The sequence below is a fragment of the Styela clava genome, chromosome 14 (assembly GCF_964204865.1).
Source record: "Styela clava chromosome 14, kaStyClav1.hap1.2, whole genome shotgun sequence".
NCBI classification, from domain to species: Eukaryota; Metazoa; Chordata; class Ascidiacea; order Stolidobranchia; family Styelidae; genus Styela; species Styela clava.
This window is the reverse complement of record NC_135263.1, coordinates 3,156,868-3,182,647: the sequence shown is the minus strand read 5'-3', so window position 1 is coordinate 3,182,647 and position 25,780 is coordinate 3,156,868. Positions and strand designations below refer to the sequence as shown.

Genomic DNA, 25,780 nt, shown 5'->3' with positions numbered 1-25,780 from the left:
CATACTAGCACAAATGTGTTTCTTTAATATTTCGCCCGAATAAAAGCAGACTTCCACAGGCAAGCACAACGAAATGTTACAAATTCATGTTAGTGTACAGCAGGAATCTTGAATTACATAGTTTTTTATTATTATTTTATGCCTTATGATACAGCATCCTGGCATTATACGGGTTCACTAGCGCAAGTGCATTAGAATAGATTGAGAGATAGACTCGCGTAATCACTACTGATAGCTATAATAGTTAAAATCAATGGTTTCCATCACCAATATATTCATTATTGTTAGACTCAGCGGAAATTCCCAACATTTAGGCCCCCCCCATTTTAATATTCAGACGAAATATCGATTTTGTGGCCTCGAACGTATAAGACAATATTTGCCATGATAGCGAGGCAATTGTTATTCAATTCCCGACGTAATGAATCATTTAACGGGGAGTTGTAATGGAAAATAAATAGAGCACATCCGTTGTGAGTGAAATGATGTAATTTGTAATATAAATGGTAAATATACTACCATATTTAATGCATACAGGTATTCCTGAAGTATGCGTACCAAGATGGCGGACACCGTAGCGTAGTATGTGTACCAGGTTAGGGTTAGGCCATACTTTCAGGTACAAATACTACGGGAGTCACTTGGCTAATCCCCAAACTCGTAATAGCACTGATATAAGGAAATTAGAATAAAATTATGTCCTAACCTGGTACACATTCTACAGGAGCGCCAAAATTTCAGGTACCAGTACTTAGTAGGCATATTTGCATTCTTATAAGTTTATTTCGACTTCATGATCAGCAGAACAGACGATAAAACAATTGATAAAAACAAATAAATAAAAACTGATTATAGAATCAGGAGAGCTAACAAAACTTTAAGTAAGATTTATAGCGTGCAGAATTTAAGACGGAAGGTTTTGCCAAAAGAAGTGGTACGTGTTCGCTAACCTAAAAAGTATAAGATTAAATCAGACACACTCAAACGCGCGCACACACACACACAACTAAAGAAATATAAAGAAGTAAGAAATGCGCTAGAAACTTTAGATAAATTACGTAGTAAATTAATAGAAAAATAAATAAAAACAGTTAAAAAAATTTAATTTGTTCGCCACACCATATTAATAATTTTATAACAGTTGTCTAATTGAATATAGATTTTATAAACAAGAATGAACAGTAACAAAAATATTTTTTTAAATATATATATATTATTCACTGATGATCTCAAACTAATAAGCTCACGCTAATATCTCCAGAATTTCGGTGTATTAAGATAACCTTTTAACATTTAAAATGCTTCAACACTTTGAGCGTGTACGTGTATTATACTCCTCACATATGTCTTCATAGGCTGTTAGATACTGACAGTCTTAATTAATTTTACTACCATTCAAAGTCTAGTTCTAGATACGGAAAACCCGTGACCCAGTCACAAAATCTGCTGGACTGAAAAACGCAGGCTCTAACATACAGACAAACGAATGAGCATACAAACAACAAGCGCTCGTATACAATACTAACTCATAATAGCGTCTGTGAGAAAGGTTTGACAAAAGACATGAAGGACATTTCTCCCTTCGACGCGGTGCGAATGAGTCAGTTTACCGCAAGCTATAGACTAGACAAATACGAAACTTGCTTTGTGATGATGATACATTCGACATTGATCATAAAAGAATTTTTATCCTTACAGATTATCTATTTAATTGTGTATTTTAGTGACGTTTCTTCCTTTCGTTATTAAATAGCTCCGGTACTTACCCTTTATTACCCCAACACTAATATTCTGATAAGTTTTCATTGATTACATTTATCCTAGGTAAGTCATATTTTATTTCGTGGATTAGATTAGAATGAGTCGGGTCGGGTTATTGCTCTACATTTCAAATCATCCCAAGCTGACCTCAACATGATCGAAGAAAACCGACCATAGACAGGTTGTGGGATAATAAAATAGTAGTACAACCTATACAAACAGATCAATCCGCACGTGTAGATGATATAGACTAGAGCAGTGGCTCTCAAACTTTTTAAGTCGCGCCCCCTTTTTAGAATTTGTCAAGTCTCGTGCCTCACCCCAACAATAACTAGCTAAAAATAAGCTACAAATAACAGACAGTAAGATGAGTGTATGTTGTATTCAAAAATACGTTAAAATTCGTGGATAGAACGTAAATATTCAAAATAAGGCTGACAATATCAAATCTAGCAAATATTTTTATTCCTAATTAGCTTCATGCCCCCTCAAAACATTGTATACGCCCTTCTTGTGGGGCGAGCCCCGCCATTTGAAAACCACTGATACAGAGAATTACTAGAAACTTTCTTGTCAGATACTGGACTTTAAATAAATCGAATACAGGATCTATCCTCCACCATGCAAACATAAATTTCACATATTCAAAATTGTTGATTTTGAATCAGATCGAAGTCACTATTTAATTGACATTTCTCCTCATCTATCGCTGGCCGTCAGCAAAGGGCGTAACAGGTAAACAGTCGCTTTCGGTCACTGTATTTAGTGTATTATAACAGCGGACAGAGCTTTTAGGAGCTTGTTTACCACCACCGACATGGTGAGGTTTGGCATTAAATTCAAGATGGCGATGGCGTAGCGGATACATCGTTAGACTTATTGGGATCGAAGATAACACATTTCGGGTCTGTGGGTTAGAATCCCAAGCACTCAAATCTCACCCGTAGTGTGAATCGAGTCGAACAAATTCCAAAATCAGAGGTGTCGCGTGTATTCCTATAACTGTATAACTCACGATACGCCACACGGCGGGGCCGGCGACCAGGAGCCCTTTTAAAGTTTGAAATCTAACTTAAGCTTTATCTGAATAGAATTCCTGTAAATACATCACTTCTGTACATTTACCCCAATATCCATCTAATATCAGCTTTCCAATTTTATCTGCTATAATCAGGGGCATAGCCAAGAGTTTTCAGAGGGGGGTCTGAATTTTCTACCTGCCAAGTTAGACCGTAACAGCTAACAGCTCCGACTAGCCGAAAAACATGGGTATTCAATAGTCTTAGAGGTCTAAAATCATTTCAAGCTACGAAATGCGCTATGTGTGATACAGACAAAATGCTATTTTTACATTTCAAAAGTGCCTATGATACATAATGCCGATACAAAGTGCTTTCAAATATTGTGTATAAACCGCAAGTTCACCTTCCTTGTTTACTTCATAATTCTATCACCAAATCTTTGGTATTTTATTATAATAACTTCATTCTACAATTCCTATGATCTTTATATTTACATTTAAATCTCACTTTGCCTGAAAAATTCATCATATAAAGAAAACCAACAAATATACTTGCTATTTCATAAAAGTGATTATGGTATTCTACTATTCTTATAAAAAACCTCATTCTTGTAGAAATACTGAAAGCGAAATACAAAATACAAACCCGCTGGCTCACAACTGCAAACGCTTTCTTTCAACCAAGCACTTATGAATACAAACTCGACCGCAATAATGAGGCTCCTGAAGAATGAAGAGCATTCGACCTACTATTGCCAAGAGCTGAATTGGGCTGCACTAATCTAATCGTGCAAACATTAGTTTTACCAACAATTCAGCACGTATTGTTGTTGAGAGATATAATAGCCCGTTTGCTTTTCGTCGCTACTAAAATATTAGGTTCGCCATCAAGCATAAGAGATAGATATATACACCATTGAAACTCAAGCCATACTCGGCTAATATAGTTTGCAAAGTAAATTCGAGAGAACGACGAAAAACGCGATATGGTTACGGAAAATGACGCACGATTTTTACGGCCAATTTATCTTAGTAATCAGGTTGTACGCTTCGCTGATTTGTGAGTTCACTCGAGTAAAAGTTTGGGCAGTAAATCCATAACCATAACTGAATATTTACTAGTTTTCCTATTTTGATCGTTGGCGGGGCTTTGTACAAAAGATCAGCAGTTTGTCTAGCAAGCATGCAGTTCTTACTTACTATTTAAGCATGGCCCATTCATGGACACCTCAAACGCATATATTACTTAAATTTTCAATATAGCTCCCTAAATCGTTTATTTGTGATATTTTAATCGTTGACCTCGTGTTGTTTGCTCTACTAAACCAATTATTTATGGTAATCTTTATAAACGGCGAGATATTTTTTTCTCTGTTAATAACAAAAGGAATCGGATCTCTTGTACCAAGCCTGCAATAAAATTGGGTCACTTATATGAGTTGTCTTCACTTTTGTTGCAGCATTTTTGTATTATAAGCATACGGGCCCATAACAGTGTAAAAGAATAGAAACGGATAAGCTGTTTGGGATTATTGTACAAAACCACCGCCACTAATGCAAAAATGTGAGATTTGAGAAAAACGCCACCGCCGTGTTTTAAACTAACGAATTAGTAACTATCCAGTTAGGGTTAGAAATGATTTTAAAATTTGAATTTGCAAGCGCAATCTGCATTCTTATCCCTTACTGAATATTTACTAGTTTTCCTATTTTGATCGTTGGCGGGGCTTTGTACAAAATATCAGCAGTTTGTCTAGCAAACATACAGTTCTTACTTACTATTAAAGCATAGCCCATTCATGGACACATCATGCGCATATGTATGTTACTTAACTTTTCATGCTCCCAAATCGACTATTTGCGATTTTTTAATCGTTGACCTCGTGTTGTTTGCTCAATTAACCCAATTCTTCGTGCTTCTTTATAAACAGCGAAATATTTTCTACGTTAATACCACCGGAGAACGGATAACAATCATTTACGATGACATAGAATGCAAAAAAGCATTAGAAACTTGCGATTATCAGAGTCTGAGTTTTTAACTCGGGGGTTAGCTCTCGCGTTAAAAGGAATCGGATCTTCTGTACCAAATCCCTGCAAAAAAAACACCCCCCCCCCATCAATGCCCAAAATAGGGAAATTAGTAATTATACACGTTAGGATCATGAATTCAGAATGCGCCGGAAAATCTAAATTTCAAAGCATTCAAAACCCTATCTTTAACCGCAACTGGATAATTACTTAAAAATTTGGGCGAGGGTATATCTCTCAAATCTCATATTTTTTTACATTGGTGGGGGCTTTGAACGAAAGGTCCGAGCAATCATCTTAACAACATGAGCACCATGCACAATTATTTATAACGTTAAAAAAGCATGGTAAAATAATAAAATGGTAATTAACCAAACCAAACAAAATAATAACCGTAATTGGAGTGATATCTCATATTAAGTTTGTGATCCGTGTGTGGTCTTCGCCATTCTTTTCCAATGTAACTGGAATCATGGAATTCTACAGTATGTCGTGAAGCTAATTGCGAGTATTAATGACGGCTTCGTCGACAGAAAGTTTATTTTAAGGTCGTATACCTACCACCTAGTCATTTACGGAAACTGATCATATGTACCCTTCCTAAAGTATCATATGAAGACGGGAGCTAGATCCCCCCAAATCAAGTAGGGAAGGTCCACAAACACTAATGTGTTAAATGAAGATCCTCTCTCCTCTCAGGATAGAATATACCAAGTCCAAACCACCACCAAGTAGCGAGGATCCTTTTTTGATCCCGGAACATTTCGTTTATTATATGTATATATATACATTTACACTGTGTTTTGCAGTTTTAAATATCAAAATAAACCTCAATTATCCCTCTGGTTAACCCAATAGTTCCCTACCTTTTTGATAAATTCATCATTTGCTTATTATCCGTGAAGCAACTGTGAAAGAGACGCATTTGTAACCTTGATAATGCGGTCTATGCTATAATAACGTTTAAAGACCAGACGGTCAACGACCTTCGATTCCATTTCGAGAGAACAAGGTAGGCGTGCGAACATTCATGGTTACATGATATTTTCCTAATATGGTTTTATCATGAGTCGACCGAGAATTACTCTCGATCTCCCTAGCGTTATATAGAATAGATTGAGAAATGTTTCAACTAAGAGGCGTGGAAAATGTAAGATGAGAAATCTACAATACGTGGGATGGAGAAACCAACTTTGATTCTGGGAACCAACATAGGCAGGCTTACCATACGTCCCGGTTTAGCTGGGACAGTCTCGGTTTTAGCAAGTTTTTCCGCCTTCCCGGCGGCAGACCTAGATGTCCCGGTTTTTAGTATGTCAGTGATAAAAAAAATTCTATTTGATACTATACAAAATTGTTTTTTTTTAACGGAGGTACCGATTCACCACTGATTTGTGTCTCACTTCACTAGTTCAGATAGTGAAAAAATTGTTATATCATAGTTATGATGTGAAGTACGAACCATCCGTTAATTCAACAATAACCTGTACTGTCGGTAAATCACCAAAATGCCGGGAACAACGTGCAAGTTTTCTAATTAGTTGAACGATTTTCATTACTTGAAGCAAAGATTTATAGAGAATATTTGGCACTCCTGGAGTATGCGCACCAAGATGTCGCACAACCTGAACCCTAACCTGGTACACAACCTGAGTTCAGGTTTGCGCCATCGTGGTGCGCATACTTCAGGAGGTCCGGATATCTTAATAGGATTTACAGCTAATTTTGATGCCCGTAATCTACCGCAAATGATTATGATTACTATGATTACTTACCGATTAAAATCGATAAGTAATAAGACTTTGCGTCATGTGTAGAAATTGAGAAATTTGAGACCCTTTTTCACTAAGATCACATTTGTAAATAAAAAATCTTGCACAAAATAATGCACAATTAATACCTTGGACCGCACTTTACGAATTCTTTATTTACGAAATTAAGGTTTAAACTTTACAAAAGTTATTTCTCCTAAATAACCGCATTTTGGATTTTGCCTTTGCTGTCGTCTAGCGGCGTAAATTTAATATTTCAAAAATTTGATTGACATATTGTATGAATTGTCTGGGGAACTCCCTTCCAATGCCTCTTTGCTTGCTGTGAATCTTCACTCTCGCTATGTTTGTATTTCGCATTCTGGGACCGAATTATCTACAATTTAGAAGGGGTTTGAATACAAAACTGCTACAACATGTCCGGCCGTTGGGCAACTCATCGCCCTTTTACAAGGGAAATGCAACAGTTAGTAATTGCAAAGCAAAAATCTCAGGCAAGACGCCAAGAAGAGCTGTTTTGTATGTTCCCGGGAACGACGAGCGAAAAATTCAAAAAATTTCATCCCTGAAAGTGGATTGTGTAGTGCTTGACTGTGAGGATGGTGTTGCTATTAACCGAAAAGAAGATGCCAGAAATACCATTGCAAAATGTATACCGAATTTGCTAGAAACTTCAAAAAGTGAAATATGTGCCAGGGTGAATTCTGTGAGCAGTGGACTGTATCAAGAAGATTTAGAAACTATTTTTAGAAATAAATTTATGCCGCAAGCTGTGATGTTGCCTAAGGTAGAAAAATGGCAAGAAATTGAAACGTTTTTTGATTCTATCAATCCAATATTGAAACCAAGACAACACTCTGTTGTAAAATTAGTAATTTTTATTGAAACTGCTCTTGGGTTGATAAATCTGAAAGAAATTATCGAAAGTACAATTGCAAACTCATGCGCCACAAATTTGTTATTTGAAGGAATTGTTTTTGGCTCAGATGATTTCTGCGCGAGCATTGGGGTTGAAAGAACAAAAAATTCAGATGAACTTCTTTACGCTCGTCAAAAAATTATTGCTAACGCAAAAGCATATGACCTACAAGCTATAGATATGGTACACATTGACTACAAAGACCATGAAGGGTTAGAAACCCAATCTATTGAAGGAGCAAGCATGGGATTCACAGGGAAACAAGTAATTCACCCTGGGCAAATAGAAATTGTTCAAAAGTGCTTTTCTCCTAGTGTAGACAGAATAAAATGGGCACAAGAACTTATTCAAGCGTTTAAGGAGCATCAAAAACTTGGTCAGGGTGCTTTTACTTTTCATGGACGCATGATTGACATGCCTTTGCTAAGACAAGCTGAAAGCATTGTTGATATGAGTCTGATACTGGAAAATAATAATTGAACGGAATTGACAAATGATTATTTAATCACAATTTGTCACCATCAATTATTGAAAAGTGTATGGTCTGAAGTACAAATAATCTAATGCAAACTGAATGAAATTTTACCATTTATGCTTTCTTGATTTTTGCCCTAAAATGTTAAATCATACTAAAAGGCAGTTTTTTGGACTGTCTTCAGTATGGCACAGTCCCATAGATTTCCCACAGCCAAATGGGGCCCACAAGTGAAAATTGTGCCTCCCCCGGAGAAGTGTCATTTTGAATGATGTTCAGCCCGCGAAACAATTTTAGTTTGTTCTGGTACATGCGAGTAATTCCAATCACTTTGCGTTACAAACCTTATACCTGAGTCCAATTTATTCTCTATTCCTATGACGTTAAAATTTTTTTTTGTGCCTGTAACTACTAGAAAGCCTATGTTAAAGTTGTTGCCCACAGTTTCTGCAGTTATTTGTATATGACCCTCGTGTATTAAAGTTCGCACACTCCTGTTCTACATGATAACTCACTTTTTCGCTGAAACATGAGCCATTTTAATCATTGGTTATGCTAGCTTTGATAATTCAATCATGTTGTTATTTTAGAGAGTTTTCAGGATAAATGTACAACTTGTTTTATTCTCTTTTTATCTTTATCTATTATTTCTTCCTACAATGTTAAGGGTAAATTTTGCTGATATTGAATTGGAATATGCTACTGTAGGTCATAAAATCTACCCCATTATTCATGTGTTCATTTTGATTCTGTCTAGCACAGTGGATTTCAAACCTATCAGGCTGCCCCCCCTTTTTAGAATTTGTCAAGTCTTGTGCTCCACATCAAAAATAACTAGCCAACAATAAACTGCAAATACAGATAGGCAGAGATATGTTTTTTTAAAATAGGTTGAAAATATGTGGATGGAACATAAATATTCAAAATAAGGTGGGCAAGATTATATCCAACAAATTATTACTTATCGATTTTAATCGGTAGATATGTTGATAGGTATTTTTCTGTATGTCTGTTAGATGCACGCGATATCTCACGAAAGCGAGATTGAATCTGCTCCAGATTTTGCATGTGCATTCAATATAGAATTATTTAGAAAATGTGGTCATTTTATTACAGATATCTTTCTTTTTTTTTTAAACTGTAATTGAATTAAAGAAATGTAAACATGGTTTACCTGAATATTATTGAAAACACGAAGGAGTCACTTGTATTAGAAAGATCTCCTGGACTGCGATCATTGGCCGTTGTTTTTGGTGAGTTCATGCATATGTCAGAGTCTTTTGTTAAAGTTGGAATTTTGCCAATTAAACAGGGTGTCCATAAAATCCCTTTACAATTTCAATTTTGTTATGAAGTCAGTTCTCTCAAAATATCTTAACCAGGTTTGTTGTTTTTAGTAATTGTTTAGGTATTTTTACTTCATTTAATACATCTGTGAGAGCCGAAACAATATATGGTATCGACAAATTCCCTTTTTTTAATAAAATTTCAAGACTTCATGAACACCCTATAGTTTAGGCCAGTGGTTCCCAAACTGGGGTCCGCGGACCTTTTGGGGTCTGTGAAGTACTTTCGGAGGGTTCGCGAAAGAAATCTGTTATATGGAATATAGTTTGATAATACAAATATTAAGTGCTTAAATTTGCAAATACACATTTGTCGCCTTTGCAATCACTGCTGGGGACACTGATTCCCCACTTTCTGTTTCGAACACGATGCCCCATTGTGATGTCACAGAGCTGTGGGCCTGTGATATCACAGAGAGAGTTCATTGATGCCATTACAAGCCAACTGGCTGCAGAGGCATGGCTGACGCTGTCTTTTTGCACGTTTGTTGGCAGTAGCCGGTGGGGAAGGAGTGTTTTTCACTATACCACACGGCGCACTAATTTTTTGTTGTGATCTTTTAATGTTTCATTTTAGTGCACAAGGCCGCAAATCATTAAAAAAATTGCGAGGGGTCCGTCATGGAATTTTTTTTAAAAAGTTTTGGAACCACCGGTTTAGGCCAATGTGCACACTTAATATATTTGTGTTTGTCAAGGCAGTTCTTGTCCAAAGCAAAAAAGGTACGGGACATATTGATAGTATTTTTCATGTTCATTTTGTAGTACCAGGACCACTTGTCGGTTATTGCTTCATCCACCATCAACTCCATGCACCTGAAGCAAATAACTGGTCGAATATATCCACAATGAGCTTGTAACTGATGCCACTTTGGTATGCGATCTCAATGGTTGTGTGATCTCAGTGATTTTAGTATTAACCTAACCCTAACCCAACAATGACACGGTTAAGGTTAGGAATTGAATTCTATGAGAATGTCTCTATAACAGAGGTGTAATTATTAGGCTAATTACGGCCCGCAGGCCAGATCAGGTCCCAGATTGTTACATTGTGCTTCTTATTATTATATATAAGTTGGACTAGCTGTTGGACTAGTATTTGTGAATGAATTTTTTTTGGGGCTCCCGAAGTATGCGAACCAAGATGGCGGACATCGGAATGTAATATGTGTACTAGGTTAGGGTTAGGCCATAATTTTAGCTATAAATACTACGGGAGGCTCTTGGCTAGCTTTCGAACTGATAATAAATAGGCCATAGGCCATAATTTAGGGTTAGGCCATAATTTTAGCTATAAATACTACGGGAGGCTCTTGGCTAGCTTTCGAACTGATAATAGGCCAGATCAGGTCCCAGATTGTTACATTGTGCTTCTTATTATTATATATACGTTGGACTAGCTGTTGGACTAGTATTTGTGAATGAATTTTTTTTGGGGCTCCCGAAGTATGCGAACCAAGATGGCGGACATCGGAATGTAATATGTGTACTAGGTTAGGGTTAGGCCATAATTTTAGCTATAAATACTACGGGAGGCTCTTGGCTAGCTTTCGAACTGATAATAGGACTAAAATAAGGAAAATTGGAAAAAAATTATCGCCTAACTCTAACCTGTTACCCATGTTACGTTCCGATGTCCGCCATCTTGGTTCGCATACTTCGGGAGCACCTTATTCTTATTCATAGTTTTTCATATTGAGTTTTGTGCCTCTGTCCCAGTAACCAAGTCTCTTATCTGTAATTGGCCCACTCAGAAAAGTAATTGCCCACCCCTGCTCTATAAGACTAAACAATTGAGACAGACCGAAGTTTCTTAGGACGCTGAGATTGCATACCAAAGTGGCACCGAATAGGCCAGGGGTCGGCAACATTTTGCCGCTCGTGGGCCAAAATTGAGGTTTGCAAGTCATTGGTGGGCCACGCATATATTTAGAAAGTTGAAAACCGAAGGGATGATACTTTTTATATAATAAAGATCAAGCAGTGATACATCTCTCGAATAGAATTTAGATTTGTTTCCTCATTGTATCTCAAAATATTCGATTTGAATATTTTCGGCGCCATTGGACTCTTTACACTTAGCATCAACTTTTCTGCGTTTTGTTGCGATTTGTCTAATTATAATTAAAGGCTCATTAAACGAGTAATTGTGAATTATATACTTGTTTGGTTATAATATAATTCAGTCTGAAGAATATAATCGTCAAAACGGGTATTCTGATAGTTATAATTCAGTGAAGCGTTGCGGGCCGTATTATATTATCCCACAGACCGGATCCGGCCCGCTGGCCGTAGGTTGCAGACCCCTGGAATAGGCCTTCTCATTGATTTTCTCCTCACAAAATAAACATGAAAATCCTCTACATGTTTCCAGGTATATTTGCAGCATTATCAATAGCCGCCAACCAACAGATCACAGCAGATGCAGCATGGTGGATGCCTCTCTCTATCATAGGATGTTTCTTTGTTGCCTTTTCCTGTCTAGATGAATGGGAAGTGAGTGTTTGAATTGTGCCATTTGCTAACTTTTTTTCATTTACATTTTGCCGAGGTGATTGTCATCCTATTTTCCACTCTTTATCTGACTAATGATTGCATGGCATTTTGGGTAAAACCACTGAAGGAGTATAAATAAATACTTCCATTTCGATCTGCAGACCCCTGGCCCCAGGGTACACCCCTGTTCTATTAAAATTTATTTTATGAGATTAAACTGATACTAAATTGACAAAACAACTATTTATTATTGATCATGTTAAGCAAGTGAAATCATGTAGTTTTTCGGTACTCATGTGGTATGTGAACCAAGATGGCGGACACCGGAACGTAGTATGTGTACCAGGCTAGGCCATAATTTTAGGTACAAATACTACAAAAGTCAATTGGCGAATCTTCGAACTCGTAATAGTACTAAAATAAGAAAAATTGGAATAAAATTATTGCCTAACCCTAACCTGGTACACATACTATGTTCCGGTGTCCGCCATCTTGGTTCACATACTACAGAAGCGCCTTTTTTTTTATTGAATTTCTGAATCTATTTTGCGGTTCTTGTATTTGGTATATTAAATTCTTTATTTTGAGAATAATTTTCTTAATAAATTTCAATTTGAGTGATTGAATTCTCACAGTATGTTCAAAAAAGCTTTCATTTAACTTCTAGATGCAATGAATAGTATAGTTTGTTTTATTTATATTAAATAATCACACCAAAACTTATCACTTTGTGTGTATTGTCACTCAGGTTTGCAGTTTCAACAAGAGATTGGGAAATCTCACAATGACTCGACAGAGTATTTTTGGAAAAATCTTGAAAACAACAATAAATAAAGGTAGAGTATTGAGTTTTGGTTGTCTCCATAGTCTTCAATATCAGTGTTTTTCAACCTTTTTCGAACCAAGGCACATTTTTTTCAGTGAGAAAATCCCGCGACACACCACCAGCTGAAAATTTGGAAAAAAGACCTAATATTCACAATATTATAAGTGTTATATTGTTAATATAAGATTTTTAACATTGAAGAAAGATGTTGAAAAGGACATCCAGAATAGTAATCAAATAAAAACAAAGACAAAAAAGCAAATTGCCACCTGATGCTGCCAACGTCTGATATAGAACAGTACTGTACTACATGATTACTCTGCCGGGCTCTACACGGCATAGCCACACAATTACGAGTATTTCCCACGGCACCCCTGAAAATATTTTACGGCGCACCGGTGTGCTGTGGCACCCCGGTTGAAAAACACTGTTCTATATAATATTATCATCTTTAAATAAACTGTTGTGCTATTCAAGAATGGATGAAATGTTTTAGCAGAAACCTATGGCTCATTCATTAATGCAGCCACCTAGTGGGGGCCTTTTCTCACGGCCCCTAGGAGACTGCTTCATTGCCCTCGTGGGAGTCAAGGGCCCAGTTGGAGAAGCCCTGTAGACTGGTACACTAACAACCACAAGTTTTTCTTAATTGGGTGCTGCTGCTCGATAACCAGCTTTGGTTCACCTGACTTCTCTTCCTTCGAAAGCATTTTCTCGCAATTTGTGTTCAAGTGATATATTTTACTGGTTGGAAAAAATATCATGACTTGCAACTTTTTATAATTTTGTCTAGTTGTCATCGATCTTGAAACCATCACAGATGTGACTGTAGAAAGTGAGAAGATCAAATACACCGGCAAAAATGTTCATGTTGTCTGCTTGTGGAGTGAAGAAGGACACACTTATCAAATAACGAGTTGTGGGACATCTGACAGCGTCAGGTATGTATAAGGTCTTTCATAGGGAACCCTATTTTATCTTATATGTCGCTTAATGTGCCCTCTAATCTGAACAAGGCTCTGCTAAAGCAGCCACTGCTAGGTAGGTATTATATTTTGACAGAACAGGAATCTTGCTGGTTCCTCATTGCCTACCCATATTATTACATCCTGGGTGTAATGGGATTTGAACCCAAGAGGGGGCAAAGTCCAACGCTTCAACCACCAGGTCATTACCCCCTCACCCTTTAACTCATGGATTCAGGCATTTTCAAATTATAGTAAAATCCAATATCTTCCCTTGTTTTAAAAATTTTTGACTGGTGAGCTAAGCAAGAGTTTATAATAAAAAACTTATACTTGCAGAAGTTTTCGGCTCGCCTGAACTAGAATAGTATTTCACATCATCAAACATGGATCAATTGTACAAAGTGGCAACTTAAATATAGAATTGGTCACAAGAAGGAATTTATTGCACATGACAGTCTGAATTGAAATTGATCCCACAGGCTGTAGTTGTGGTACTCCCGTAGTATGTGTACCAGGTTAGGGTTAATTAAATTTTTTTCCTCAATTTTCCTTATTTTAGTTTTAGAGTTCGGGACTGTCTATGTTAGCTAAGTGAATATACCCCCTGCCCATTGGTTTCAGTCCCTTTACACAACTTGATGTAAAGTAGGCGAACAAAATTAGTTACTTCCATATTGGTACACATACTACTGGAGTGCCGTAGTGGCCCTGTCTGCCGCCCTGTGTTATATTAGTGGCTGCTTATTCAGAGCCTTGTTGTGAGCAAATACATGAAGGACCATATAATTGAAAATCCTATTTTTTTAGTGAACATGAGGAAATATGCAACACCATTGAGAAATTTCTAAATCTTGAATCGAAGAAAGAGTCTTGAAAAGATGGAATTTTTACATTCTTAGAGAGATTGATAAAACTTTAGGGCTGGAAATTGGGGGAGTCCCCAAATTCTTTTCCGAATTTTATACTTTGTGCTGCTGCTATCAGACACATGGTTACTTTTAATAGTGCTTATATTTGGACCACATTATTACTTTTTATTAATATGTTTTGCTAATACTGCACCACTTTCATATTCAATACTGAAAATACACTAAATATGCAAAGTTTACTGCTGTTGTTTGACTAACTAACAATTGGGTTGACAGTCCCGTAATATCATCAATTGGTTTTACCTGAGTGATAACCTCTCGTTTTTATAATTTTTCTGTGAGAGGAAAGCGACGAGTCGCCTTAATCATATTACGGCCCACCGACTTTTAACTCCTTGCCGATCCATGCTGGTATGGGAATGGTAAACTGGTTAAATGTTCTATATGCATGGGCTTGGAAGGTCAATGTAGTCATAAGTAACTGCCAAGTTAGACCTAGCAGGTCTGATCAGAGGCCGGAACAACATGAGTTTTTATGGATTTTGAGGGTCTAAAAGCGTTTAAAGCTGATGTATGATACAGAAAAATACATTTTTTTACATTTCAAAAAGGAGGGAGGGGGGTTCCGAGTTCCGACCCTCGGTCGTGGGAAAAAATTGAACAAAAACACACATTTACATCCCAGCTAGGAGTGCGCGTCAAGGTATAGGATAGGATTTACATATTTGTCCTGGGGAAGAGGGACACCAATAGGATTTCGAACCTGCGAATCCACACAGTAATCTAGATCCCAGAGCAGTGGTTCTCAACCTTTTTCCCTTCGTGGCCCACTTTTGTTGTATGAAAATTCTGCGGCCCACTAACTTTCTCATGCAAGGGGGAAAAACTACAAGAAAAAACATGACACTTTTCGCAAAAATAAATACTTTCACTTTAATAATTAGAATAAAAAGCAGCAGCATCATTCATTGCTACTACAATAAAAATTTGACTATAATGACACAAATGAAACTAAACTTATCAATAACCATAGTATTTTTTAATAGGCTTGTGGCCCACTTGAAAATGTTTCTATGGCCCACTGGTTGAGAACCAGTGTTTTGGAGGTATGCTGGCAGGCGTTTTCCCAACGCTTAGCTTGATGCATTGGCTAAGTATATAGCTATCCTTTTGCATAGGGCATATTCATTACCATTTGGCTTGGCGGAAACTGGGCAGCGGCAAATTTGAACCCTGTAATGATGAGGAGTCCAGAAACCTACTTGCAAATGGGAGCTCCAGAAGTATGTGTACCAGGTTAGGGTTCAGATTGTGCGCCATCTTGGTGCACATGCTGTGAGAGCACGTGCAAATGCCCCATGAGACACGACCTATGAACCCATATAAATACCTAATTTACTTCCCTTTCAACTCATTTTTAGGCTTTATCCACTTGGCCCCATTTTTTTCTATTTCTCTTTTCTGTGCATTGATTTGCTGTTGAATAAATGAATAAACCAAATTAAAAGCCTGCGCTTCCACAAATTATACAAAACAACAGCAATTTACTACAAATTAAATTCTTTATTCAATAAAAATAGAACAGTGTATAAACCTGCATTCATTTTACTTTACAAAAATAATATTTCAAGGTAGAATGAAAACAAAAGCTGGAAAACAGAAATAGAAACCTAAGTCCCAATTGAACTATTGTGTTGGTCATGAAAACATTTAGAGTGGTATATTAGGGGTTAGAACAGTGGTTTCAGTGGTAGCTTTTCCTTGGTTCATCATTCTCGTGGTATTTGTAGAGTCCAAATACGATTATGTTCAAATAATCCATGCGTAACAAAGTGAAAAGACCTTGTGGAATAACCTTATTTAGTAATGAAACTGGAGAACGGGGAGTTTTATTTATGAGGAAAAAGTAAAATCAGTTTTGCGCCTAGAATTGTGCCCCCCCGATTGCTCTGTGGTCCCATTGGAGAAGGAAGGGGCCCCCGGTTGGTAACTGCTGGGTTAGAACATCAATGTTCCTAGTATCAATGTATAAGATTTTCAAATTCATCATAAGGAGAGGGAAGCTGATAAGCAAGACAAATATCATTGCTTCCTGTACCGTTACCAACCAGAACCGGTCGATTCATTATGATGTAAGATACCCACAACACCCAAAGCTAAGAATTTTACAGGGATAACTAAAACCAAAAGATGGGTCATTTTATTTTTACAGGCTCATTATATTCGTTGCTATTTTCATAGCTTCAGTTAAAGCAAAAAATAGGTGGAATACACCTTCTTAGCACAAAGGAGTTAGCATTATGTTATTTTTACCTCCCCCAAGCTAGGATGAAATAGGTGGGCTATATTATATAGTGTTACGGTTAGTTCCAGCCATACAGCTTATAACTAACTGCCTGAAAAATACTGAATTAAATAGTTATTTAATAAATAATTAAATGATATTAAAAAACTTTCCACAGAGAGAATTGAATATGGTAACGCTCATTCCAGACTTAGTAGTGCCAAGTAAATAAATGGTTGCTCGAAAAGAGCCATGTAAAAAGTGTGACATCAGTGAAAAACCGTCGGAATATTCTTCAGGAAAATACAAAAACATGAAAAAATAAGTAGCTCAGGCTTTTTAGAAGCAAACTATTCAGAAAATTACCAAATTACAACAAAAACCGACCGGGGAAATGTGTATAAGTACAAGCAAAGTGAATAGCATAAGTCCAGACTCAGCGGTACATACACGGAAGTAGCTGATTGTACAGGAATTTGTTGAAAGCAAAAATGGCCAGTGAAACAATCACAACACTTCAGAAAAATAGCACAATTACAGCCAGAATAAATAAGTATCAATGAACGATGTACTAAGCTGAATCAAATACAGTGCCATACAGTTAAAAAGCCTTCTTTGGAAGCCAAAAAGCAAGTGAAAAATTTGCCAAATTTTAGCAAAATAACACAATAACAGATCAGAAGAAATAGGTATAAATAAGTGCCTCGCAAAGCTGAACTGAATAGGGTAACAGTCAGTACAGGCTTAGCAAAGCTACACAAAGACTTCAGAAGCGAAACAGTGAGCCTTGGAAGTTGGAACATATGATGAAAAATCAAGGTAGTACAATAACAAAAGGGTGTTGAATGGTTGAACCAAATAAAATTTAATTACAGCTAGACAGATGCTTGTATAAGGCTTTCTTAGAAGCCAAACAACAGTCAGTCCAGACTTATAAGTGCCATAAGGCGTATACTGTGGTGCCTTGTTGGACGTGAAATAGCTAGTGAAAAAATTGCCAAACTTGTTAAAAGCAAAAAATCACCAAACTTCAGAAAAATAGTATAACAACACACAGGGAGAGATAATTATCAATAAATTTCTGACAATGAAAACAAAAACACGACTACAATATGTAGTAAATGTCCAAGCAACAATGCCTTCATTGTGAAGCTTGTTGATAAAGCATTTTCAGTGAACAAAAGGACGGTTGCGTAATTCGGCACTTACGGTCTGATATCTGTGAAAAGATTATTATTGCCTCAGCATGTTTAAAAGATTTTGAATTATACTGATTCAAATAAAAATTAAATTCAAGGCTCCTGAAGACATGAATTCTCAAAATTACAGTTTTGCCAGTGGAAGGGGTGCACCCTGGAATCTGGAATAGGATTATTATCGCCTCAGCATGTCCGAAGAATTACGAATAATTTACTAATACAAATTAATACTCATGATTTTATTCCGATTTTCTTTATTTTAGTTCTATTACGAGTTCGGGGACTGTCTGTGTTAGCCAATTGAATATACCCCCTTGCCCATAGACTTCAGTCGCTTTACACAACTTGATGTAAAATAGGCGAAAACAATTAGTTACCTCCATACTGGTACACATACTTCTGGAGCGCCCGAATTCTACTTATTTAAATGAAAAATAAAAATTGAATTCAATATTAAAAGGTCATTGTAGGGGCATGGAAATTTGAAATTACAGTTTTGCCAGTGGGTGCACCCTCTACAACTGAAATTGTAACCTGGAATTGTATTATTATTGTCTCAGCATGTCCAAAGAATTTCAAATTTGAGTGATTAAAATAAAAATTTAATTCAAATTAAAAGGCTCTTGAAAGCACAAATCTTCAAAATTACAGTTCAAGCAGTAGGAAGGTTGCGCCTTTCACAACTGGAATCTAATGTTTATTGCCTAAACGTGTTCAAAGAATTTCAAATTTCTGTGATTTAAATAAAAATTGAAAGGTTTTTGTTGGGGCTTGGAAATTTCAAATTACAGTTTTGCCATTGGGTGTACACTCTAAACTAGAAAGGAATAAGGAATAGGATTATTATTGCCTCAGTGTGTCCAAAGAATTTCGAATTTTTGTGATTTAAATGAAGTTGAATGTTGGAATCTTGAAATTACAGTTATACCAGTAGAATGGGTAACCCTCTACAACTGGAATCTGATTAATATTGCCTCAGCCTGTTCAAAGCATTTTTATCATGACTTAAATAAAAACTGTTTTCAAAATGGAGAACTTCTTGATAGCTCAAATTCTTAAAATTACAGTTTTACCAGTAGAATTGGTGCCTCTCTACAACTGGAATAGGATTACAATTCTCTCAGCGTGTCCAAATTTTTGTGATTTAAGTAAAAATTGAATTCAAAATTTAAATGCTTTTGAAAGCACAAACCCTCAGAATCACAGATTTACCAGTAGAATGGGTGCCCCTCTACAACTGGAATAGGATTATTATTGCCTCAGTGTTCCAAAAATTTCAAATTATTCCGATTTAAATAAAACTTAAATTCAAAATGAAAGGTTTTTGTTGGGTCTTGGAATTTTGAAATTACAGAATTACCAGTAGAATGGGCACCCCTCCACAACTGGAATCTGGAATAGGATTACAATTTTCTCAGCGTGTCCAAATTTTTGTGCTTTTGAAAGCACAAATCCTCAGAATTACAGATTTACCAGTAGAATGGGTGTATAGGATTATTATTGCCTCAGTGTGTTCAATTTCAAATTATATCGATTTAAATAAAACTTGAATTCAAAATGAAAGGTTTTTGTTGGGTCTCAGAATTTTAAAATTACAGTTTTACCAGAAAAATGGGTGTCCAATCCACAACTGGTATAGGATTATAACTGTCTCAGCATGTCCAAAGCATAAAAATTGAATTCAAAGTCTTTTGTTGGGGCTCACAATTTTAAAATTACAATTTCTACATTGGACTGGGTGCCCACCCTTTACAACTAATGAAAATTAGACATATGGTAATCGCCGCAGAAGAACCACATATTGAGTTTTAAAAAAAATACAATTTTTTCCAATAGTTGGGTTCTAACAGTCAGACCTAAAATGGTAATAAGTCACTACCCTAACCCAAAAGTGAAATAGTACTGTACAGCTATGAAACCTAGAACACAAGATGGTACCTGGTTCTTCAAGAAAAAAGTCCATTTCCAAATAATGTGATATAAGCTACTCTGGGCACCCATTGAAAACTAAACTAAATAAACAAAGGGGAACACTTGATAGGTACTTACGATGAATGTTTATGCTTGGCCAACAGAGTGTCGAATATAACATGATCCAACCAAGTGATATTGACACTATTTACAATAAATTGGGTTTGAAAAGGGGAAAGTGCTAGACAAATATGGAGAGTTTGTATTGCAAGGGTTTGGCAACCTTTAACAACTTGCCAGTGTGAAATAAAATTAACTATTGAAATTAAACTTTGGAAAAACATTGAACATTTTGGCTATAACTCCGGCTGGGCATTTTCTAATACCTGATGATTTCAGAATCAATCGAATATTTTTTTCGAATCGAATTTGGAATACTTGTAAGATTAGGTCTTACAGACACATAAAATACATCACTCAGGCAGATTGGCGAGCTTCCACACACAATAAAAAACACATTTTCACCCATAACTCACTACAAAAAAGAGTCATACGTCTGAATTGCGCTGAAAAAATATGAATCCAATGAAAAAAATTGAGAAATCTACCTGGACCATTGGCTGTCTTTGGTAAAAAGCCTTTGATCTGACATTGGGACAGTGTTAAATCTGTTGCATTACCATGAACAAATTACTTTTAATCTTATACAACCTCAAAGCAAGTCCACAGGCTCAGACTTGAAAATATAGGAAACTCGCCTCTGAGCAAACTCGAAACAAACCACCTAGAAGCCACAAAAACCCGGATGCATTCCATACAAATTTTTGGAAGAATTGAAGCAAGATCACAGGCTCAGACTCAAAAATAAAAAAAACTTGCCTCCGAGTAAAATCACAAGGAACCTCTGATTTCTCAGAAGCTACAAAAATTTGGCTAAAGCAAAGTCACAGTCTCAAAATAAAGGAATTTATCTCTGATCATGTCCAGGGCTACATGGATGCATTCCATATGTATTTTTCATCATATTTTATAGCAAGGTCACAGGCAGAGACTCAAAATAAACGGAATTCACCTCTAAGCAATGTCACCAGCAACAAATACCCTTATATTTGACATATGTATATATTATTTTGCCATACTCGTATATATATATTTTTATAGGAATTTGCTTAAAGTAAGGTAAACTCGACTACGAGCAAAATCACAAACAACCAATGACTTAACAATTGCTACAAAAACCCTTATGAATTCCCTATTTGTTTGTGTTTATTTATGATATGGTCCTTAACGGCCTGGTGTGATAAACAAATTAAATTAAAAAATTATATTAGCAAGGCATGAACTTGCATTTGAGCGAAGTCATAACCAACCAATGAGTTTCACCAAATCTTAGAAACCTACAGAAATATAGTGATGCAATATGAAATTGTAAGCAAGGTCAATGCCAGAATATAAAGCAAATAGCTATTTAAAGGTAACTCCATATAACTGAAATTCTTTGAGAAAAATATTTTGAAAGTTCATAATATTAATCATTTTTTTAACAGTTGAATAAAACAACCATAGTCTGTGTTGAAGTAAAGTGAAGAACTTGATAATAATCGGTCCATTAGCCAAGCAGAAGCCACATATTATGTGGAGTGCTTTACAAATCAGGAGTGTACAGATGAATCTGACCTTGAAATTGAATTCAAGTTTTCGAATTCAAACTTTAAACGCACTAGAGTTAAAAATTTCACTTTGCTTAGAAATTAGTTTATCATTTCCAACTGATATAGGGTAAGGCTTTTTGTAGTCCAAGTCTTGAATGATCTACACTCAATATTTTTATCCACCCAGCTCAAAACTATTAATGGGTTACTTGATCTTTTATCTGTTTCCACAGCCTTGCCAAGAGCCAAAGTTAACCTTTTCTTACTATAATGGCTCATTGATTTACTTTTCCCCGTTTTTGATTTTTATTTGGAGATAATGCTTGTGGAAGAGTCATAGGTGAAGCTAACGGTACAAAAGGGTCGTGACTTGCGCCTAACGATCTTCGTAGTCTAAAATCAGCAGCTGTTCTCGGCCTTGGTGCTCCAACTTTGGGCGGTGCTGGTACGTGGCGTGGGTTGAATTGGTTTGGTGATACTGGACTTCTTGGTTTAGGAGATCCTCTCTGAAAGTAGAAAAAAATGAAAAGCATCAAATGATATGACAAATGTTTTATCCACAAATATGGGGTGATTAACAGTTAGCTCAGCGGTTCCCAACCAGGGACCCATGGTTACCCATGGGGGTCACAATGCTAGGCGCTAAACTGGTTTTACTTTTAACTTTACAAGAAAACCCCATTCTTCCTAGTTTTATTGCTTGACAAGGTCATTTCACAGGGTGTTTTCACTTTGTTAAGCATGAATTGTTTGAACATAATGGGATTTGGAATCTACTAATAAAAGTAATACTATAAATACTACTGTAATGACAAACAGGGGGAAATGGAAGCTGAAAGTCACTGAAAGGGGGCCACAAGCTATAAAACATAGGGAACCACTGGGTTAACTATTCATTACCCTTAACAGGTTCGAATTCCATGCGAGATCTCCCTTTTTAGTGGACTTGTTCAGACGAGGGGCATAAATATGTGACTTATAAAAAATAATGGCAACTTATCAAAGGCTGTGGTTCTCCATTCGTGATTAGGCAATCTTATAGGGATGAGCAAAATTATACCCTTCTTAACTGGAACTTCAAACCTCAAGCACCCCACAGGATCCGAACCAGCGAGCCCGCGCAGAGAAAACATGTAGTTAATAGCACAATTCTCCAATGTAATAGCTTTTGATTCCTAACATTATAAATTTCCAAATATCAGAGCAAAATGTTTCAACAAATTTTATATCAATTTTTTCGTAAAATTTTCCTCATAAAAGTCATGCAAAGTGTAGTAAATCTGGTGAGCTAGCCAGGATGAAAAGGTAACGACCAAACCAAATATCTACCTACTCTGTATGACAGCAGTTCATAAAGGGGGTGCCGGGCGCACTTTGTGTAGGTGCAAAGTGAGTTTTTCTCCTGATAATTTGATGTCGCATTAACAGAAAGGTTGGGAACCGCTGCTGTATTTTGTGGCAAAGTCAGGGTTTATATCGAATTGTTGTTATGTTAAGTAAAGTAAGTTAAGTGAGGTTGTTGCAAATTTTCAACAATGAAAATCTTTTAAAATCGATTTAATACTTATAATACTATATTATACAAGTTACGAGCTGCTACGAAAATGCCACAGGCCCGTGTAACTTCTAGAATTATTATGGTGTACTTGTATTACATACAAGCCAGTAAAACTAATAAAATGTGACAAACAAAAACTCACCAGAACAGGTACGGAAGCTGAATCAAACTGAGCAGAGGAAAATAGAGGACTCCTTGGACTGCGCGGAGAACTTTTTGGAGAAAGATTAGATCCCATACTGGACGGACTGAGATTTTTTGGTGGTGGGGAGCGTAGTTGTCTTTGGTTTTGTCCGAAAGTACTAAAACTTGTGTTTGGAAATGAGTTTTCTGGTTTGAACTTTGTTTCTGAGTTGTTATTGTCATCATTTAGTCCGGGGATGGAATCTAAATCCAAAATCTCGTCTGTACCTGATTCTGTTCCATCCGAGTCTATTGAAATATCGTCACTAGAGGTTGTATTGTCCAATTTTAAAACCTGAACATCAGAATTTATTGCTGTCATTCTCTCTTCATGTTTTGCTCGCCATTCTCTAAGTTCTGAGAAAATGTCACCCCTTTGTTCATCAGGAAATTCATCTACGGATGGCCGTGAGCGAAATGTTGCAGCAGTTGCTGGGCGTGTCGGAAGTGGGCGTGTACTATTATCATTTTGTAGAATTGATAAAACCGGCATAGGGCTTGTTTTTCTTGCTCTTAATGCTTTGATCGGGTTTCCACACATGACATCCCCAAATGTCAAAGTACTTGACTCATCTTGGAGATTTACATCCCCGGAGCCTGAAGATGTCGGTCGTTGAGCATTTGATGCTTTTTGTAGTATTGCTTCGGCCCGCAATGCTCCAGCGCTTCCACTTCGTCCCCCAGAAAAAGCAGTTTGTGGCCGTGTTGATGGGCTATGTAAAGATCGACCCAAAGGACTTGCAGTCATAGGTCTATTTAAAGCTGAACCAGGCCGTCTCAATCTTGCCGAACCCGGTCTTGAATTGTTTCCAACCAGTCCGGGCCGGGAAAAATTATTTTCCACGGGAGCAAGTATACTAGTTTCTTCCTCAGAAATAAGGCCTTCTTTTATTGCTGTATTTATAAGATCAATATCTTCTTGGGAATGGGACGAAGCGGCGAGAGATGCAGTTGAAGGTCGCTCAGATGAAGAAGGAGAATGCGTACCCGCATAAGTTTCGCACTTTTCATCGTCAAGATATTGTAATTGAGGAAGTTTTTTGATTATTACTTCTCGATATGACATGGTATCGATACTGCTTTGGAATGAATTATCTTCTAGAATTCTTAAAGCTTCTTTGTTTAATATTTGGCAAACTGGATTACCCGAGACGCTCAATGTTCTAAGCTTCATAAGCATAGCAAGATAATCAAACTGTTCTTTATCAGTAATCTGATTCCCTTCCATATCCAGAACTTCAATATTATCTAAAAAACTGAGCGGACTGATGTCTTCAATATCATTATAAGCAAGATATAGCTCCGTTAATGATATCATAGACGCGATGCCATCAACGTCACGAAGGCCGCAGCAAGACATCCATAAAACACTCAAATGTGAGAGCGAAGTCCCAATGTCTCGTACTGAAGGAATAACACTGTTACTCAATTTTAAATGTTTCAATTTTGGTAGATATGATCCAAACGCTCCCATAGTAGTTTCTGTAGTATTTACAATCATTTCAACCATAGTAACATTTTCAAGATCATCATGTCCTGTTATTTCTTGTAATCTTCCATACGATAAAAAATCATTTACTAAAATTTCAGTGTCCTCTAAAATAATAGGGTCAGGGTTTGTGCCATTGCTTGCGGCATCAATGTCTAATCCTTCTTCTAGTAACATCGCACTTTGAGATGTGTTTGATAGTTTAGTATTCATTTCAGTTCTACATTAGTACTGATTTGCTTTATATTTCAATATCTATGTCAATGATTTATTTATTTAAATAATTATTAAAACAAATTAAAAAAATTTCTTATGCTGTTATTTTGCATATATTTTTCAATAGGATTTTCATATTTACCCTGGGGGAGCGGAGAGCCAATAAGACGGCTTAATCATACTTGATAAACATAATCTCTGGTAATTCATTTCAGTCAGTAGTTTATTTTTCACCAAAATGAATGTACACTTAATGCAAACAAAAACTAGGAAAAAACAAAAAAAATTTCATTTCATGGTGAAGAGTGACACCAAAAAAACATCAGATGCAATGTCGTAGCCTGATAGCTGTTACACAAATCACCATACAGCGGTCAGTCAAACAATCCTCTCGCACATAATTATCTCATACAAAACTCGAACCTGCTGACAAAAGATGGCAAGCCTATTCCCAACGCTTAGCACGATGCGCCAACTGGTGAGCCTTATGCGCTGTATTTCAATGTTATAATTTTTTTGACATGTCTAATTTCAAAACACCACATGACATCTCAAAACCTCATTTGTCGTTATTAATTCATAAAATGATTCTCGTTCAATTAGGCTACTGTTAAATTACCATATTTTCCAGCTAATAGGCGAATAAGACGAGGCCAATTTTAACACAAAAATGGGTTTTGACTGATCACCACCTAATACAGCAATAAGTCGTGGTAGAAAAACGTCTCGCTACTGGGCGGGCCACTTTTTTCTGTTTTTTGTCCAAACTGCAAACCTTCCAACTTAACTTTCGGTAGGTATGTT

At 36.6% G+C, this 25,780-nt stretch overlaps 3 protein-coding genes across 3 annotated transcripts; 2 read left to right on the top strand and 1 right to left on the bottom strand.

The window, feature by feature from the left end:
• The first annotated feature begins 6,832 nt into the window (after positions 1-6,832).
• LOC120340933 (citramalyl-CoA lyase, mitochondrial-like) lies at positions 6,833-9,096 on the top strand. The gene has a single exon (XM_039409333.2). The coding sequence runs from the start codon at positions 6,929-6,931 to the stop codon at positions 7,982-7,984; it is 1,056 nt and encodes a 351-aa protein (XP_039265267.2). The 5' UTR covers positions 6,833-6,928; the 3' UTR covers positions 7,985-9,096.
• On the top strand, positions 9,095-14,723 carry LOC120340934 (cytochrome b-245 chaperone 1 homolog). Its single transcript, XM_039409335.2, has 5 exons — positions 9,095-9,232; positions 11,700-11,821; positions 12,570-12,657; positions 13,441-13,588; positions 14,423-14,723. Exons 1-5 carry the CDS (start codon positions 9,145-9,147, stop codon positions 14,487-14,489), a joined length of 513 nt encoding a protein of 170 aa, XP_039265269.2. The 5' UTR covers positions 9,095-9,144; the 3' UTR covers positions 14,490-14,723.
• A 1,083-nt stretch (positions 14,724-15,806) lies between these two features.
• On the bottom strand, positions 15,807-25,043 carry LOC120341526 (uncharacterized). Its single transcript, XM_039410055.2, has 2 exons — positions 23,231-25,043; positions 15,807-22,036 (listed from the first exon to the last, which is right to left on the bottom strand). The coding sequence occupies exons 1-2, from the start codon at positions 24,971-24,973 to the stop codon at positions 21,806-21,808; spliced, it is 1,974 nt and encodes a 657-aa protein (XP_039265989.2). The 5' UTR covers positions 24,974-25,043; the 3' UTR covers positions 15,807-21,805.
• Between the last annotated feature and the right edge of the window lie 737 nt (positions 25,044-25,780).